Here is a 19,507-nt window from a genome sequence, read left to right as displayed (position 1 = left end):
AGTACCGCTTTGATCCTGGTGGGGCGCTAGTGCATCAAGGGGGGCTGCCAAGCTAGGCTAGGCTAGGAAAGGGGAGGAGTTAGTGTTGACCTTGGTCACTTCATGTACTATTTTTAGCGTCACACTTCGCATTAGCCCGCTAGCTAAAGAATCGTTGGAGCAACGCCACCACGCGTTGGCCATCGTGACCTTTAACCCAGGGGTGTCCAAGCCATGCAACCATGACGCTTGGACGTTTTGCAAAGAAGTTTTTTATGTTTCAAGAAAAAAGTGCATTTCAGTTTTGACATCATTTTTGCTGCTTGTTTTCTTCTCAAATAATCTTGCTTGGAATTTTATGACTTTATTCCCATAGTATTTGGAATTTATTCACATAGTATTTTGACTTTATTCCCATAGTATTTGGAATTTATTCCCATAGTATTTTGACTTTATTCCCATAGTATTTGGACTTTATTCCCATAGTATTTTGACTTTATTCGCATAGTATTTGGACTTTATTCGCATAGTATTTGGAATTTATTCCCATAGTATTTGGACTTTATTCCCATAGTATTTGGAATTTATTCCCATAGTATTTTGACTTTATTCCCATAGTATTTGGACTTTATTCCCATAGTATTTTGACTTTATTCGCATAGTATTTGGACTTTATTCGCATAGTATTTGGAATTTATTCCCATAGTATTTGGACTTTATTCCCATAGTATTTGGAATTTATTCCCATAGTATTTGGACTTTATTCCCATAGTATTTGGAATTTATTCCCATAGTATTTGGACTTTATTCCCATAGTATTTGGAATTTATTCTCAGAAAATTATATATATTTTTTTCCATTTCTGCTTTTTTTTCTTTAATTTTTAAATTTAATTTTCAAACTATTTTAACTTTTCGTCTTGTGAATTTTTTTTAATTCATAATCATGACTTTATTTCTGTAATATTTTGACTTTATTCTTGACTTTATAACATTCTAACTTTTTCCGCAGCCCAAAATTACAACTTTATTTGTATTTTGTTTTTCATATTACTTCAAAAATACTTCAAAAAAAGCATCTATCTTTAATATTTCAACTTTCTATTTCAATTTTCCCCCCTCATAATATTACATTATTTTCATAAACTTTTGTCTTTAATCTTTTTTCTGTAAATAACTTTACAGATATAACAAAATACAAAATAATAACTTTACTCTAAATAACATTATTATAGGGAAATTACTACTGTTTTTTTTGTCTTTTTTTTTTTTTTTTAGTTTTGTCAAGTGATATTTTTCAAATGTAAAACAACCCAGCTGCGGGCCACAAACGGCCCCCGGGCTGCACTTGGGACACCCCTGTGTTAAGGTGTCCTCTGAGGAAAGAGAAGGTAAACCCTGTGATTTGGACCTGATGTGTTCCTAAGTATATTTTCAAACTCCTAAGCATGCTGAAGCTTGACTGGAGCGAGTCGGGCCCTGCGGTTGCTGGTGTCACAGCACCGCTAGGCTAGCGTGGCAGCAACAAGCAGTTAGATGAGGGAGGGGTGGGGGCGGATGGAGGGGGGGGGGGGGGGGGGGTTGGGATAAACCCTGTTCCAGTTCTTCCCAGAATGGAGTGTAGCGAGGTTTGGCTGAAATGTGGCGTTGTTAGCTTGCGGAATGAGCTTGCCTGTTGGCGCACATGCCGCCGCCTGCATACCTGTGCAGTCCTGGCCGGGTGGGATATGTCAGCAATGCGCCGCCGTAAAAAAAAAAACAACAAAAAAAACCTGGAGCCGCGGCGTTGCTGCGCTAGTGTCTCATCAGCTCAGTAGTTTGAAGACAGACAGCGACCCACTGCTGCTCTCAGTCCCGTTCAGTAGTCAGACACCCTGGGGCCGCCCGCCCAACCGGCCTGTAGAGGTTGGTCTAGGTGGAACCCCCAAACCCAGCCCGAGCGGCCGGAAAAGTCAGGCATGAGATGCATTAAAGTGAAACTGTACATGTGGTCGGCAGAGGGGGGAAATAAATAAAGACATGGGGGGGTCAAGCAGGGGAAGGGGTCAGTGCTGCAGGGGGTGAGCGATGCGGTGGGACGTGGCGAAGATGGAGCGGGCGCTTCAAGAAGACGCGGTGCAAGGGATCGGGGCGGCTCTCATAGTCCAGCACATGTCCGAGCGCCCCCCCTCACTTGCACGTGTGCACGTCGTAGACGCGGACGCACTCCTGACAGCTGACGTAGCAGCACCAGTGGAAGATGCAGTGACACTTCTCCTTGCGCTTCTCAGTCCGGGTGTTGTGTCCGCGGCCGCAGCACAGCAGGTCGCAGCCCTCGATGCCGTGCGACGACACGTTGCAGGCGCGGTCCTGCGTGCCGAAGGAGCCCGTCTCCTGGTTGGGCTCGCAGAAGTTAGGCGAGCCCTCGTAGTAGACCAGGTCCCGCTCGGTGGGGTGCTTGAAGAAGGCGTACTTGACTCGCAGGGTCTCCACCCAGCCGCGAGACTCCCGGTGCTTCTCCACCACCATCTCGGAGGCGCTGTCGTACTTGTCTTTCAGGTAGTCGCCCAGCATGCGGAAGTCGGGCTGGGCCCACCAGCAGGTCTTCACCTCGCAGCTGCCGGACAGGCCGTGACATTTGCAGCGCAGGTGCATGTGGTCCAGGATGGTCTGAGAGACACACGGGGAAAACGTCAGTGATTCTTTCCCTGGGGCGGAGATGGAATCCCAGATAAAAACATTCCAAAGCCCGGGGTGGGGGGGCACATACTTGACACCGCGGACAAAAGTTTCATCGGCGGATTCACTCAAAGGAGAATCTGCTGATGAAACCCGGAAAGGAGATTTCTAGGCGCAGCTGCTAATTCTCTTTGTGAGCCGCCCGCCCCGGGCGAGTCCCACCTTTGTCTCGCTTTCATTCAACATCTATATTTAGCCCCCAAAACCACCTCATCGCATCAGCACGTCAGGGATGGACATGTGACATCACGCAGGCGGCTGGCGGTGCCCCCGGGCCCAAACACGGCAGCATCCAGGTGGCCAGGAGACGACCCCGCAGGCTGGGATGCCGCCGGGATCTGTTAACTCCTTTCCCTGGAGTCACGCACCTCATTTGACAGTCAGGGAATTTTGCGGAATTTAGCAGGGTGTGTGTTGGTGTTTCACCTCAAAGGGAACACTCCACATGAATGACTCGTTAATTAGCTAATTATGACATGAAAGCCGGGTGCCGAGCCACCTTGGACCCGGGAACAGGAAAGGACCTGAATGCGAGTACTACCTTAATTCCTTGACGCTCGGTTTTAAGGGGAGGGAAAGGGCGGAGGAATGAAGTCAGAACTCTAAAGTCCAACCTCTGACTGATTCATTGATGGGGGCCGTTGGACCCGACTTTAGGGGGTCCGCTAGTAGACATATTTGAAAAAACTTTACCGTGCGTCCCGCTTCGTTGTTGTGCCGGTTCATGGCCGAACGGGCGTCCGGTCGGTTCTCCCGGGCATCGGCAAACTCCCTGGACACCAGCACGCCGAATTCGGCGTCCTCGCTGCAGCCGCCCCATTTCCATCCCTCACCCGGGGGACCCTTGTGGTGGGAGTCGCAGCCGCACATGGTGGACGTCCCCTCGGCGCAGGAGCGCGTGACGGCAAAGGCGACGCCGGCTGAAGCGATGGCGTGGACAAACGCCGACTCTCTGGTTGCTGAGGGAGACGGGGGCCAAGCGGCAAACAGGCGGGGGAGGGAAAGAGTGTGTCAATCGTGTTAAACATGGTCAAGAGCGAAGTGCCAACATCCCGATGCCGCTAGTCAAAGTCCTCCTCTTAAAGTGACAGACACGGCGCTCAGTTAAACCAAAACCGGCGATCCAGAGTTAGTCTGGAGTGTAACACCTGGTCACCCGCCAACCATAAACACTTTGTTTCCTGCTGCATGCGTGCCGACTCCTGGGAAAAGCCCAATCCCAGCAGTGACATCAGTCCTTTGTGGCGGTGTCAGGGGGGCCTAGCGCTCACTGGGATCTCATGACCTCCCGTCATCCCTGAGGTGTGCTGCTTTGCATCTGGATAGTGTTTCAGGAATGTTGTCATCCCCCCCGCCCCCGTCCCTACCCATCCCCGTGGAGTGCCCAAGGCCTTCAGGTGAAACCTAGCAGCACAACGACCCGTTCCTGTCCTGAACCGTGGGATGAGCTGACGCCCCCTTTGAAGGCCACGGCTTATTATGTAAGCGGACACCATTGTTTTCCAATCGTAGCACACTTGTTGTGCCTCGGCCGTGACGCGCCGCCGGCTCTTGGACAAATGGAAAAACATACGGGTGCCCACGGGTGCCCACAGAGAGCCGAGATGATCCTGCTCTTTCTTTACCGAGTCTTACAGCTAGCATGACGCGGCTGTCCGTCAACAGAACCATTTTAGCTCCTGCTAACGTGACAGGATGGCACGCACCCCGAGGCCATCGTCCGCCATCCCGGTCGAAGCCGAGTCGGGTTCCCCTCCACGAGAGAGCCCCGGAGCGGCGGCTTCTCGCCAAGGCTAGCTCTGCTGCTGCTGCTACCTGCTGGGCCCATCAATCCGCCATTGTTTCCCTTGCGTCACGCTGCGTTAGCCGCACAAAGGGCCCAGCGACTGGCGCCCCCACCGCCCCTCTCTGCCCAGAGCTGGCATTCCCTACACTTTCTTAACCAAGCGGCCGCCCCCCCACACACCCCTTTCTTTCCACACACCCGTCCCTGATCTGAAACCCCACTTCCTGCGGGCATCGGTGCTGTCCGATGCTCGGTGGCAGCGTGGCCCCTGGTTTGGCCTCCCCGTTCCAAAGTGCACGCCCGGGCCAGGTTGGGAGCGCTCCCCTTTCAGCCTGTTCATGCCGGGAGTCAAAAGGGCGTGTGAATGGGACGTCCGTGGGAGCCGGACTGTGTGAGGCGCGTAGCGGCCTTCATGCACAGTAGGGGTTGAGCGGAGCCCCCCGGCCCTTTTCTATTGCCTGTAATCTCATTTGGCCTCCTCTCTCCTTTTGATTTGACGGAGGCGCTTGGACCGCTCGCATTCACGGGCCGGAGACACGCTGGCCATTCTTTTTCCACAAACGTCTACCTTCACAACAACGCGGGAGCGAGGCGGAACAATTAGTATTCCGCAGGGATCCACCTGATGAATGCGTGCAGTGTTTCCGTAGGTCGGCCGCGCTGACCGCCGCCCACTGTACGCAGGTCGGGGGAACAGGCTGAGGTGCGTATGGAAGCGGAATGCGTCGCTGCTTGCGCGGTGCTGCAGCCAGGAAAGGTGTCTATTATTGTAATTGCCCTAGTTAGTCTTTTGGCAGCCGCTCTTGGCCTCGGGCTTCAAACTGTTCAAAGCTACATGTGGAGGTTTTGTAACGGCTTGCAATGGCCTTCCTGAACCCGCCGCACTCCTTAGTCATCCCGGAATGATGCAAAGACGCCGTACCTTTATCCAGCACCGGGCCAAAGATGGCCAGGTTGTCTTTGATGGTTGTGCAGTTCCATCGGCGCCCCCGGAACTGGTGCTGGCACTCCTGGATCCCCAGCTTGACGCCCTCGGCCACGCTGGGCATGATCTCGATGTAGTTGCGGCAGAAGCGCAGCTGCTTGGGCACCAGGCCCGGGATGGAGCCGCACAGGATGGGTTGGGAGCCCAGAGACGAGTACTGCTGCCCCAGGGCCAGGGACCTGCGGGGCGACAACGTCATTGAGCATCTCGGGAATGTGGAGAACTAGAACATCTTTTCAACGCGGCGTCTCACATCCCAGCTCACAATAGCTGACACTCGATCTGGAAGATATGCAACAGTTCCAAGTCCAAAAGTGACTCAAACCGCCCAGTAGTAACATAGCGTTGGGGTTTTTGTTGCTCGTTGGAAATGAGAATGAAGTCATTTTAACATCCAAGACTTCAGTTAAACCAGTCCCTCGTTTATCACAGTCAATTCATAAAAACTGAATTTCATTATAGCATTGAAAACTTTCTACACATAATTTTCTATATACGGTTTGTAGCATTATTAGAGCCTTCTAGACATGAAATAACACCCCTATAGTCAGCTTTACACTCCTATTACCCAATGGAGTAGACCTAATAAGAGAAAATAAGACATAGAAAACCTGTTTACAACATTCTAAATACAATTTTTGACATCCATAGAGCCCTCTAGACATGAAATAACACCCCTATAGTCAGCTTTACACTCCTATTACCCAATGTAGTAGATCTAATAAGAGACAATAAGACATAAAAATCTGTTTACAACATTCTAAATACAATTTTTGACATCCATAGAGCCCTCTAGACATGAAATAACACCCCTATAGTCAGCTTTACACTCCTATTACCCAATGTAGTAGACCTAATAAGAGAAAATAAGACAGAAAACCTGTTTACAACATTCTAAATAATATTTTTGACATCCATAGAGCCCTCTAGACATGAAATAACACCCCTACAGTCAGCTGTACACTCCTATTACCCGATGTAGTAGACCTAATGAGAGAAAATAAGACATAGAAAACCTGTTTACATCATTCCAAATACAATTTTTGACACCCATAGAGCCCTCTAGACATGAAATAACACCCCTATAGTCAGCTGTACACTCCTATTACCCAATGGAGTAGACATAATAAGAGAAAATAAGACATAGAAAACCTGTTTACAACATTCTAAATACAATTTTTGACATCCATAGAGCCCTCTAGACATGAAATAACACCCCTATAGTCAGCTTTACACACCTGTTACCCAATGGAGTAAACATAATAAGAGAAAATAAGACATAGAAAACCTGTTTACAACATTCTAAATACAATTTTTGACATCCATAGAGCCCTCTAGACATGAAATAACACCCCTATAGTCAGCTTTACACACCTGTTACCCAATGGAGTAAACATAATAAGAGAAAATAAGACATAGAAAACCTGTTTACAACATTCTAAATACAATTTTTGACATCCATAGAGCCCTCTAGACATGAAATAACACCCCTATAGTCAGCTTTACACACCTGTTACCCAATGGAGTAGACATAATAAGAGAAAATAAGACATAGAAAACCTGTTTACAACATTCTAAATACAATTTTTGACATCCATAGAGCCCTCTAGACATGAAATAACACCCCTATAGTCAGCTTTACACTCCTACTACCCAATACAGTAGACTTAATAGCTCATGTTCCCTGCTTAGCACCAGGTGGACAACAAGTGAGGTTTATGGCCCCAACATGGCCGTGTTATTACTGTGTGGGATGATTTCAACCTCTGGTGGCACCTAGTGGCCAATGTAGAATACTACATTCACACGTACAACGTTTCTTCTGCCTTGTATTTGTGTTTTACTTCCTTTTGTTGAAGCCAGGGACGCCAGCAGTGTATTCTTATACTTTTGGTGCCCCCTTGAACTTCCCACAATCCTGGTGATGGTGACCTGCCCGGAGGTGGGCGGCCTCTCTGGATGGATACCTGCCCCACCGGAGGGGACTCATGCCACTCTGACAGCACGGCGATTCACAGTGAGTCCTCTTTGTGTACTTCCTGTTTGCTCTATCAGTTGGTTGCTAATCAATCAGTCAGAGGTGGGACTACGGTCCTGACACGCCCCCCAAAACTAAGACAAGGATGAGTCATGGCAGTAGCAGAATCACACCTTCATAAATGACTTAATGAGTTGTCATCAGAGGTGGGAGGAAGCCAGGGTTTAAACCCAAGTTCAAGTCCAGTCTCAAGTCGTGACAAGTCAAGTCAAATGACTGTGACAAATCAAGTTGTCTCTGGTTCATAGCGGTTAATTGGTTCCACGCCCGATTTAGGGTGATTTAGGGTTCAGTCTTAATAAATCAAATATATTTAAGTTAGAGCATAAAGACTTTATTAAAGCCCCGTACACAAGACCTAACACCCCTATAGTCACCTTTACACGCTATTATTCACTGGATATGCTACAGGGGCTAACCAGATAGCCTCACATTTATTTCCTCTAAACTCAAGAAGCCAAAAAAGTACCACTTCCACATGGAATAGGAGAACATTTTTCATGACTTCGTACTAAACGTTTAGTGCCATTACTAGCAGATATGCTACATGTGAAATAAGACCAGTAAGACAAGCCTGAGTCATGTCCATGGGACCTGTATCTGATTTTCTCACGCAGGAGTAAACGGCACAATTCCCATTTTTGCCAAATGCGACACAGGCCTCTTTCGTATATGATCATAAATGCCTAACGTGTCCTATTTTGTCTTATTGTGTCTACTGTATTGGGTGATAGGAGTGTAAAGGTGACCATAGGGGTGTTATTTCATGTCGGGAGAGCTCTAATAATGTTTAAAAAAACTATTTAGAAAGTCATAAACAGTTTTTCTATGCTTAACATGTCATATTCTGTCTTATTGTGTCTACTGTATTGGGTGATAGAAGTGTAAAGGTGACTATAGGGGTGTTATTTCATGTCTGGAGGGCTCTAATAATGTTGAAAAACTATTTAGAAAGTCATAAACAGGTTTTCTATGCTTAATATGTCATATTCTGTCTTATTGTGTCTACTGTATTGGGTGATAGGAGTGTAAAGGTGACCATAGGGGTGTTATTTCATGTCTGGAGGGCTCTAATAATGTTTAAAAAACTATTTAGAAAGTCATAAACAGTTTTTCTATGCTTAACATGTCATATTCTGTCTTATTGTGTCTACTGTATTGGGTGATAGAAGTGTAAAGGTGACTATAGGGGTGTTATTTCATGTCTGGAGGGCTCTAATAATGTTAAAAAAAAACTATTTAGGAAGTCATAAACAGGTTTTCTATGCTTAACATGTCATATTCTGTCTTATTATGTCTACTGTATTGGGTGATAGGAGTGTAAAGGTGACTATAGGGGTGTTATTTCATGTCTGGAGGGCTCTAATGTTTAAAAACTATTTAGAAAGTCATAAACAGGTTTTCTATGCCTAACATGTCCTTTTTTGTCTTATTGTGTCTACTGTATTGGGTGATAAGAGTGTAAAGGTGACCATAGGGGTGTTATTTCATGTCTAGAGGGCTCTAATAATGTTAAAAAACTATTTAGAAAGTCATAAACATATTTTGTATGCTCTAACTACAAATGTATTTGTACAGTATACTAATATTAAATCCTACTTGGCAGGAATTTGTTGAATTCCCATCAAGGGAATGACTGCATGAACGTTAGGTCCCGTATATCCCGTATATCCCAGCCGTGTCGTCGAAAGGCAAACATCCCAATTGGTCTCCGAAATAGACAGGCGGGATGAGAAACGTCGGACAAAAGAGCAGAAAACAATCAGAAGTGATTATTCCCGTCCATGTCCCGCCACTTCCGGCTCCAACTCCTCCCTCACGCGCTGAGCAACAAAGTTGCAGTCATTAGATTAGATTAGATTAGATTAGATTAAGCTTGGCCAGAAAACAATAACGCCATTACTCCCCACATGGAGCATCACCACTCAAATTCCCACAGACACGCTCTCACATCTTGCAGGAAGGTCCTCCCTTGCGCTTGCGTCTATGCAGGGCAGATGTTAGCGACTTTGCCACATGTTAGCAATATCAAAATGGCAGGAGCGCCTTTTTGCACTGCTGGATCTTAAGGAGGTTCTAAGTAGAGCTTCAAAACACAAACAGAAGACATGGAGTGAGATAAAAACCAGCTTTGACTATTTCTAGGAATTTGGAATATTGCTGATCAGCCACAATCCTGATGTGAGACGTGACCACACACGTCTTTCTCAATTCTAAAGATATAAGAACAGCTAAAATAGATGCAGCCAACATTATTAGTACATTATTATAGTACATTATTATTATTATTAGTCGTATTAACATTGTTACGCCCAAGAACTTCATTAGTGGCGTAGTGACACCTCGCCTCACCCCAACCCCGGGGAGCTACTAGCCGGCTAGCAGCTAGCTTCACCACACACACATTGACCATGCCTCGCCTGCTGCTGTGTTTGTGTTTGGGAGTTTAAATAAGTTAACAGCAGGTGTAGCGTTCCTTTCTAAGTTGCGGCGTTCCCATTCCCAGTTGTCTCGATCCCGTTTCTTCCTTTTGTATTGTGGAGCTGGACTCAGATCCTCCTTAAAAATCCACGGTGCCGTTTCCACCTGGTGTTGACATTTTGACAATCTAAGATTAATCTGGGCGTGTCGAACATCTGACATGCGTCAGCGCCGTGTTGGAATGGTTCCCGTGGAGATGCTGATGAATCGACACGTGTGGGTTCGTGGTGCCGGAGGTTTTTTAGGGCGCCACTCAGGTGCTGCATTTTAATTGCTTTCAAAGTGCACGGCGAAAGGACGTGGGTGGCGTCTTGTGTTTTAACACGTAGAACGCCCGTGACGACCTCGTGACTCAAGCATGCGCTTTGATTTGAAAGTTAGCATCCATGACGCTTCGTTCTGGTGGCGGTAAACACAAAGGATGGCGGCGCTGGACAGTGATCAGCTGATGAGGTCAGGACCCCCGCCCCCCCCGCCAACCCCCAGCATGGTGCCAGCCAATCAGCAGGAGTCAAGAGTGGCCGTCTAGGACTTCAAAGCAACATGATTCTTTCTCTCGCCTGATCTCTCATCATCACATCACTAGAAGGCAGGCATTAGCATTAGCATTAGCATTAGCATTAGCATTAGCACGGCCGCCTGCTTTACAGGAAATAAGAGCTTGGCTAATGGTTTTGTGTAGCGCAGCATTGGTGTTTGTTGTGTTCCTGACTTCAGCGTGTCTGCTGACTCAGTACTTTGATTAGACGGTCCCCCGGCCCCCGGCCCCCGGCGTGGCCACCCATTAATCTGAGAGCGGGATACGCCCAAGCGGATGTCGAGACGCAACAGTCGGCGCTCCGGTCGGGCGCTCAGATGACGGCCTCCTGATCCGTGGGGTTGCCTTCTTAGCCAGGCGCTAATGAGTGTCAAGCCCCCGAGGGGCCGTGCGTGCGCGGAGTCATGCACACGACGGCCTCATGCGCGCCACGCTCAATCCGCCCGCCCCGGCTTCTGGGAAGCTGCGAGCAACAAGTCCGGACCGGAGCGGCGAGCCGGCAGACCTCCAGAGAGGCAGCCAGACGGGGGCATCCGCTGCAGGCGCCGGGACAAAGAGCGGCAGCGGCGGCCAACTGCAGGCTTTGGCAGGTGCGTGCCCCGGCAAGTCCCGCGTGGGGCCTCTCATGGCCCGGGGGGGTATGTGGGGGGGTTCTCTGTAGCTGAAGCGGGCCCGTGTGAAAGTATGACGGTGAGAGATGAAACCTGCTGCTCGAGTACACCCTCCATCCGCAAACGTGGGACAGCATCATGAAAGTATTCCGGGGCTCCTTTCATCCCAAAAGCCCTGAAGCTTTGCCGAGGTCGGAATTACAGGACTTCCCAACTAGAAGCCATGCTTCCAGAGGCCGCAGATCTGGTTCTTAGAGCATTGAGGCCACAGAGCAAGGATGTTCTCTCAAGTGTTCGGGTCCAGCCTAATTATGCCCGCTTAGGACCCGACCTTGACCCCCTTTTGGATTCTGAACATCAGTTCCTCGCCAGGCGACAAGAACATCTTGAACTGAGCTCTGAAGGTAACAAACTTTGTGGAGACTTTCTGGAAAGGCTGCAGGGCAGACAAAGCAGCCCCAGTCTGGGGTAAGAAGACCACTGCAAGAATCCTGCAAACAGGAAGTGGCTATCTCTGGAGCGATCTCCTCAGGAGCATGTGACCTCTTGACTGGAATGACGTCAACGTTTCACATCCACGAGTCGCTTCGCCACTCATCTCATGAATTTGTCACGCTAGCAGATGCTAGCTGTTGTTCTCATGTGACTTCTGGGAGTCCGACTTGGATCGAACCCCGGTCCTCCTGCTGTTTACCTCCATCGGTGGATGCCTGAGCGTGTTGTCAGAGTTGCCCGCAGGCCGCCGTGTTCCTGAAGGAGGCGCAGCCGCGCGTTGTTTTTGTTTTCAAATCCCTCGCCGAAGACGCTGGAAAGACGCAAAGTGGGCCAAGGATGGTTGGCGGCTCTGCTCCAGGATGGGACCTCTCCCGGTGGAGGAACTTCTTCTTCTGCATACTCTTGATTTGTAGTCCAAGAGCTCCTGGCTGATCTGATTAAAAAAAAAATGACGGGACCACTGACGAATGTTCCAACCTGTCGGGAGGGTTTCTACCCGCCCCCGTTCCTGCCGCGCAGAGAGTGCGGCGTCGGGACAAGGAGGCCCTGCAGTCACACGAGTGGAGACTGAACACCGTGTAAACTTGTGAACCTGCAGCGGGACGACGGACACGGAGAGCGGATGTAGAAATGGATGTCGACGGATGACGTCGGTGGAACACGAGGTTGGATTCCCGGTCAGACGCGGTCCCGGTACGGTCCTAAAGTCTCCAAACAACAAATGTGTCTGGTCTCTGGACTCGCAAGGTCTTGGGGTTGACCTGCCACAAGAGTTCGAGAGCTGCCAAGTGCTCATGACAACCAAGGGCCCGTTTGGTCATTTGGGGGCCCGTTTGGGGGCCCAAGATAAAACCAGTCATTAGGGCCCCCACATCCTTTTCCAAAACCATTTGAAATATGAATGTTGATCATCTACCAAGCAGTCTATTGTGATCTACCGCCCATCTACCAACTCTCCTGGGGGGCTCCCTTACTGGCTATGCTGGGACTTCATGGCTGCCTGTGTTTGAGTCTGGGTCCCTGGAACCGGTTCTGGTCGCCATGTTGGAATATTTCTCAGTGGGTTATTTATCTACGGCCGCACCATCATAATACTACTACTAATACTAATATTTCTCATCTACAGCAGCACCATCATAATACTACTAATAATACTAATATTTCTCATCTATGACAGCAGCATGATAATACTACTAATAATACTAATATTTCTCATCTATGACAGCACCATCATAATACTACTAATAATACTAATATTTCTCATCTATGACAGCACCATCATAATACTACTACTAATACTAATATTTCTCATCTATGACAGCAGCATGATAATAATACTACTAATAATACTAATATTTCTCATCTATGGCAGCACCATCATAATACTACTACTAATACTAATATTTCTCATCTATGACAGCAGCATGACAATACTACTAATAATACTAATATTTCTCATCTATGACAGCAGCATGATAATACTACTAATAATACTAATATTTCTCATCTACGACAGCAGCATGATCATAATACTACTAATAATACTAATATTTATCATCTATGGCAGCACCATCATAATACTACTAATAATACTAATATTTCTCATCTACGACAGCAGCATGATAATACTACTACTAATACTAATATTTCTCATCTATGACAGCAGCATGATAATACTACTAATAATACTAATATTTCTCATCTATGGCAGCAGCATAATAATACTACTAATAATACTAATATTTCTCAGTGGGTTATTTATCTATGACAGCAGCATAATAATAGTAATACTACAAATAATACAAATATTTCTCATCTATGACAACAGCATAATAATACTACTAATAATACTAATATTTGTCATCTATGGCAGCAGCATAATAATACTACTAATAATACTAATATTTCTCAGTGGGTTATTTATCTATGACAGCAGCATAATAATAGTAATACTACAAATAATACAAATATTTCTCATCTATGACAACAGCATAATAATACTACTAATAATACTAATATTTGTCATCTATGGCAGCAGCATAATAATACTACTAATAATACTAATATTTCTCAGTGGTTTATTTATCGATGACAGCAGCGTGATACTACTACGACTAATACTAATATTTCTGAGTGGTGTATTTATCTATGACAGCAGCATAATAATAGTAATACTACTACAAATAATACAAATATTTCTCATCTATGACAGCAGCATAATAATACTACTAATAATACTAATATGTCTCATCTATGACAGCAGCATAATAATAATACTACTAATAATACTAATATTTATCAGTGGGTTATTTATCTATGGCAGCAGAATAATAATACTACTAATAATACTAATATTTGTCATCTATGACAGCAGCATAATAATACTACTAATAATACTAATATTTATCAGTGGGTTATTTATCTATGGCAGCAGAATAATAATACTACTAATAATACTAATATTTGTCATCTATGGCAGCAGAATAATAATACTACTAATAATACTAATATTTGTCATCTATGACAGCAGCATAATAATAATACTACGAATAATACCAATATTTCTCAGTGGGTTATTTATCAATGGCAGCAGCGTGATAATACTACGACTACTACTAATATTTCTGAGTGGTGTATTCAGCAGCATGATAAGAGTATTTTATTAAATGACTACTTCCATTTGGTTTTCATACTTCCTTTGGTGTCATGAGTACTTATTTTGGAATCATCCACAATCCTAATGTGAGACATTTCCTTTTCCGTGCATTCTAAAGATATAGAAAGAGATAAAAAAGAGGGCGCTAATAACGGGCCGTCCTTTTGGAGAGCAAAAATGAAAGTGATTGATGTGATCTTGTATGATCTAAAATGTACAAACATGCTGACTAAAAATAGAAAGGTGTGCCTTGCCCCCCACCCCCGCCCACCCCCACCCACCCGCAATGTTTTACTTCTGTTGACTGCAGACTCGCTAGTCTTCCTCTTGTTATGCTAACGCTATATCCCCCATATCTGATGTTTCTATGGGCTCCAGATCTCCAACTAAGATGTCCACCTCCGTTTGGGTGAAGTTCCACTTTTTCATCTTGGAGAAGAAGAAGCCAAGCCAGCCGAATGCAACCAAGGCTGATTAAATATGGCCGCAGCGTTCATGAGGTACGTGCATGGACCGTTCATGGTCAAATGTGGGCGTGTCCGTGGGGGGGTGGGGGGGGGGGTGGAGCTGTGCTGTGAGCCCCCGGTCCTCATCTTGTGTTTGGTTGTTGAAGACGGCTAACGGCTATGTCAGATACCTAGCGTACTTTGACCTAGGTCATTGAGCCCGGGGTGCCAGAGGCTGCACAGGTGTGATCGGGTGTGATCGGGTGTGATCGGGTGTGATCGGGTGTGATCAGGTGTGATCGGTGCATTGACCCCGTTGGTCTCCACCAATAACGAAGGTGTCCAGCAGGCGAGATGGAGCAGCTAATGAAGACCTTAACTATGATGTGTGTGCGTGCTGGTCCTAATGAGCTCCTTGCCTGCGGCCGCAGAAGGTTCCCCTTTGAGGAACTGGCCCGGCCTGTCTTTTACCGCCGCTAATAGCCATGCATGGCTATGGGGGGGGTGCTTGGGGGGGGGTCGCTTTGTCATTTCCTACGTGAGCTCGCTGCCTGGGCTTTGATGGTGGCCCAGATTAGGACTGCTTTGAAACGCCACTCTCCTACGGAGCTCACCTGGCTCAGGTCTACACCGGACAGGAAGTCCACCTGCGGCCCGAGCACCCACCAGACCCAGTCCTCACCCCCCCGGTTACCCTTTGCGGCTGGGGAATAACAGCCCGACATCCTTGATCCTTTCACAGTGGGAATCATTTAAAGTGATCCCTTCGCTAACCATCCAGGCCCTGATTCAGGATGGGGGGGTGGGGGGGGGGCTGTCAGATAATGACATTCCTGAGACCCGGAGATGGACTCTAGAGCTCCAGTTTAGCTGCTGGGGGGTCACGCTGGAGAGGTGTGTGTGCAGGCTGGACGCTTTGGTCAACCTCCTCAGGTCTTTCCTGAAGGACCCATAAAGTAGGGACCATAATAATAATAATAATAATAATAATATTAATTATAATACTATTACTAATAATAATAATGCCAATAGTACTAATACTAATCATACTAATAATACTACTACTACTAATAATAATATTAATAGTACGACTACTACTACTACTAATAATAATAATAATAATAATAATAATGCTACCACTAATAATAATACCAATAGTACTAATAATACTACTACTACTGCTACTAATAATATTAATAGTAGTATAATACTACTACTACTACCTAATCTCTAGGATTAGGATTAGGAATCTCTACCCTAACTTTACGGTTACTCTAACTCTAACTCTTGGATTAGACCTAATCCTAACCCTACCCTAGAGATTAGGATTAGGTCTAACTCTACCCTACCCTACCCTACCCTACCCTACCCTACCCTACCCTACCCTACCCTACCCTAAAGATTAGGATTACGTCTAACCCTACCCTACCCTACCCTACCCTACCCTAGAGATTAGGATTAGGTCTAACCCTACCCTACCCTACCCTACCCTACCCTACCCTACCCTCGACATTGGCTTTTTATCGATATATCCCATACTGGTGTCAAATTATGCCAATAATGTTAGTAATGTTAGATGCTTAGGGTTAATCCTAAGTATCTGTCTACTTATATTTGTTAGATTAGTCCTAAGTATCTGTCTACTTATATTTGTTAGGGTTAGTCCTAAGTATCTATCTACTTATATTTGTTAGGGTTAGTCCTAAGTATCTATCTACTTATATTTGTTAGGGTTAGTCCTAAGTATCTATCTACTTATATTTGTTAGGGTTAGTCCTAAGTATCTATCTACTTATATTTGTTAGGGTTAGTCCTAAGTATCTATCTACTTATATTTGTTAGGGTTAGTCCTAAGTATCTATCTACTTATATTTGTTAGGGTTAGCCCTAAGTATCTATCTACTTATATTTGTTAGGGTTAGCCCTAAGTATCTATCTACTTATATATGTTAGGGTTAGTCCTAAGTATCTATCTACTTACATTGTTAGGGTTAGCCCTAAGTATCTATCTACTTATATTTGTTAGGGTTAGTCCTAAGTATCTATCTACTTATATTTGTTAGGGTTAATCCTAAGTATCTATCTACTTACATTGTTAGGGTTAATCCTAAGTATCTATCTACTTATATTTGTTAGGGTTAGCCCTAAGTATCTATCTACTTATATTTGTTAGGGTTAATCCTAAGTATCTATCTACTTACATTGTTAGGGTTAATCCTAAGTATCTATCTACTTATATTTGTTAGGGTTAGCCCTAAGTATCTATCTACTTATATTTGTTAGGGTTAGTCCTAAGTATCTATCTACTTATATTTGTTAGGGTTAGTCCTAAGTATCTATCTACTTATATTTGTTAGGGTTAGTCCTAAGTATCTATCTACTTATATTTGTTAGGGTTAGTCCTAAGTATCTACTTATATTTGTTAGGGTTAGTCCTAAGTATCTATCTACTTATATTTGTTAGGGTTAGTCCTAAGTATCTATCTACTTATATTTGTTAGGGTTAGCCCTAAGTATCTATCTACTTATATTTGTTAGGGTTAGTCCTAAGTATCTATCTACTTATATTTGTTAGGGTTAGTCCTAAGTATCTATCTACTTATATTTGTTAGGGTTAGTCCTAAGTATCTATCTACTTATATTTGTTAGGGTTAGTCCTAAGTATCTATCTACTTATATTTGTTAGGGTTAGTCCTAAGTATCTATCTACTTATATTTGTTAGGGTTAATCCTAAGTATCTATCTACTTATATTTGTTAGGGTTAGTCCTAAGTATCTATCTACTTATATTTGTTAGGGTTAATCCTAAGTATCTATCTACTTATATTTGTTAGGGTTAGTCCTAAGTATCTATCTACTTATATTTGTTAGGGTTAGCCCTAAGTATCTATCTACTTATATTTGTTAGGGTTAGTCCTAAGTATCTATCTACTTATATTTGTTAGGGTTAGTCCTAAGTATCTATCTACTTATATTTGTTAGGGTTAATCCTAAGTATCTATCTACTTATATTTGTTAGGGTTAGCCCTAAGCATCTATCTACTTATATTTGTTAGGGTTAGTCCTAAGTATCTATCTACTTATATTTGTTAGGGTTAGCCCTAAGTATCTATCTACTTATATTTGTTAGGGTTAGCCCTAAGTATCTATCTACTTATATTTGTTAGGGTTAGTCCTAAGTATCTATCTACTTATATTTGTTAGGGTTAATCCTAAGTATCTATCTACTTATATTTGTTAGGGTTAATCCTAAGTATCTATCTACTTATATTTGTTAGGGTTAGCCCTAAGCATCTATCTACTTATCATCGTAGAGTTAGTATGTACTACTAAGTGGGTATGTGTTGCGATGAGAACTAAGGATTAAGGGGAATAACGCTTATTGGATTCTAACATCCTGTGGCGGCCGTGCGGTGTGATGGTGATGCCGCAAACGCCTGTGCGACATTCCGAAAGGATCCAGCCGAGCGTCCCAAAAAAATCCCCAAACGGAGCATGCTGCCAGGAACGGACGGGGAAGGACGGGGACAAATGGAACTTTTTCTTCCTGGGGCGACGTCGCCTTGATGAGCCTTAGACCCCCCCCCCTTGTCAACACGCCGTCTCTCGTAAGGAGTCCAAATTTACGGCCCCTCGGAGAGCGGCGGGAGGAGCCCTCTCTGAAACCCGGCACCTTTTCCGGCCGCTTCATTCCTCGGCTCACCTGCGCCGTCACCTGGAGCCACGCCGCCAAATTCGTCAAGAGCCGCCGCGCATTGTTTTAACGAACACGACACCGCTGTCACGTTAGCCGGCCGAGCCCGGCCCTTTGTGGCTCGTGCGCGGCGGTCCCGGGGCCCCTCCAGCGCTTGGCGGCCGCCCGCCGGCTAAATGGAAGCAGAAGACGATGCCGGCGCTCGGGAGCGGGCCACATGCTCACGCTGGGCTACCGACGGCGTCGTGGCGCTCGTAGCGCATCGCTCACGCTCTGGAAAGTCCACATGTCACTTCCCGCTACGTTCCCGTCAACCAGCAGGAACGGGATCGAGGTTCGGTTTGCTTTTAGAAAGTACCTTCCATCCGCACTGCGCCCCTTCCTGAAAACAAGTTGGTCACAACTCCAAAACCACCAGCGGGCCTCCCGGGACCCCCTTCATTGGTACTCACCACCAGATGGGATAGCCCCCCAGCACCCGCGAGCCGCACAGCCACACACACATGAAATATCCAAGCAGGTAGAAATCCATGGGGCCAGCCTTGGCGGAGGATCGGCAGCTCCTGGGGGCTCCGCTTCCCGATGAACAATTGGCGATTCTGACTGCACCCCAAAAAGCGACAAGAGTCCTTCGGTCCGTGTCGGCCCAGGGAAGTGTGAGGGGATCCTGGTGGCTGGGAGAAGGAAAAGTGAGTGACGCTCCTCTCCTTCCTTCCTTCCTTCCCTCCTCTCTCTCTCTCTCTCTTTCTCTCTCTCTCTCTCTGAGCTTCTTTTCCTCCCTAAGGTAGATGTCTTCCTCTCTCTCCACTTTTTCTCCCTCAGGATGCCTCATCCACAGGCTGAATATTAAATGGGGGGGGGGGGTGTCAGCTGGCAAGCCAATCACAGGAGATGGCCTTAGGTTACGAAAAAAAAATTATTATTCCTTCCCATCTGTCAATCACACGCCACCCCCTGGTCATGTGGAAGAGAAAGAGCGAGGGAGGGGCCAAAGAGGGAGGGGCACATGAAGAAGGTAACTTGTCTTCTGGAAGCTTCCACCCTGACTAATTGATCCGGATATCGGTTCGGGGACGCATGT

The 19,507-nt window shown here is 45.9% G+C and overlaps 1 protein-coding gene across 1 annotated transcript; it reads right to left on the bottom strand.

Moving 5' to 3' along the window:
* Window positions 1-2,043: 2,043 nt before the first annotated feature.
* On the bottom strand, window positions 2,044-19,021 carry wnt3 (wingless-type MMTV integration site family, member 3). The gene is made up of 4 exons (XM_058066750.2): window positions 18,879-19,021; window positions 5,405-5,646; window positions 3,390-3,655; window positions 2,044-2,627 (listed from the first exon to the last, which is right to left on the bottom strand). Exons 1-4 carry the CDS (start codon window positions 18,956-18,958, stop codon window positions 2,148-2,150), a joined length of 1,068 nt encoding a protein of 355 aa, XP_057922733.1. The 5' UTR covers window positions 18,959-19,021; the 3' UTR covers window positions 2,044-2,147.
* Between the last annotated feature and the right edge of the window lie 486 nt (window positions 19,022-19,507).

Source organism: Doryrhamphus excisus, linkage group LG6 (genome assembly GCF_037039965.1).
Source record: "Doryrhamphus excisus strain RoL-2023G ecotype Guam linkage group LG6, RoL_Dexc_Guam_v1.1, whole genome shotgun sequence".
In the NCBI taxonomy this organism is placed as follows: domain Eukaryota; kingdom Metazoa; phylum Chordata; class Actinopteri; order Syngnathiformes; family Syngnathidae; genus Doryrhamphus; species Doryrhamphus excisus.
Note: the sequence above shows the minus strand (reverse complement) of the source record. Positions and strands in the feature narration are given on the sequence as shown.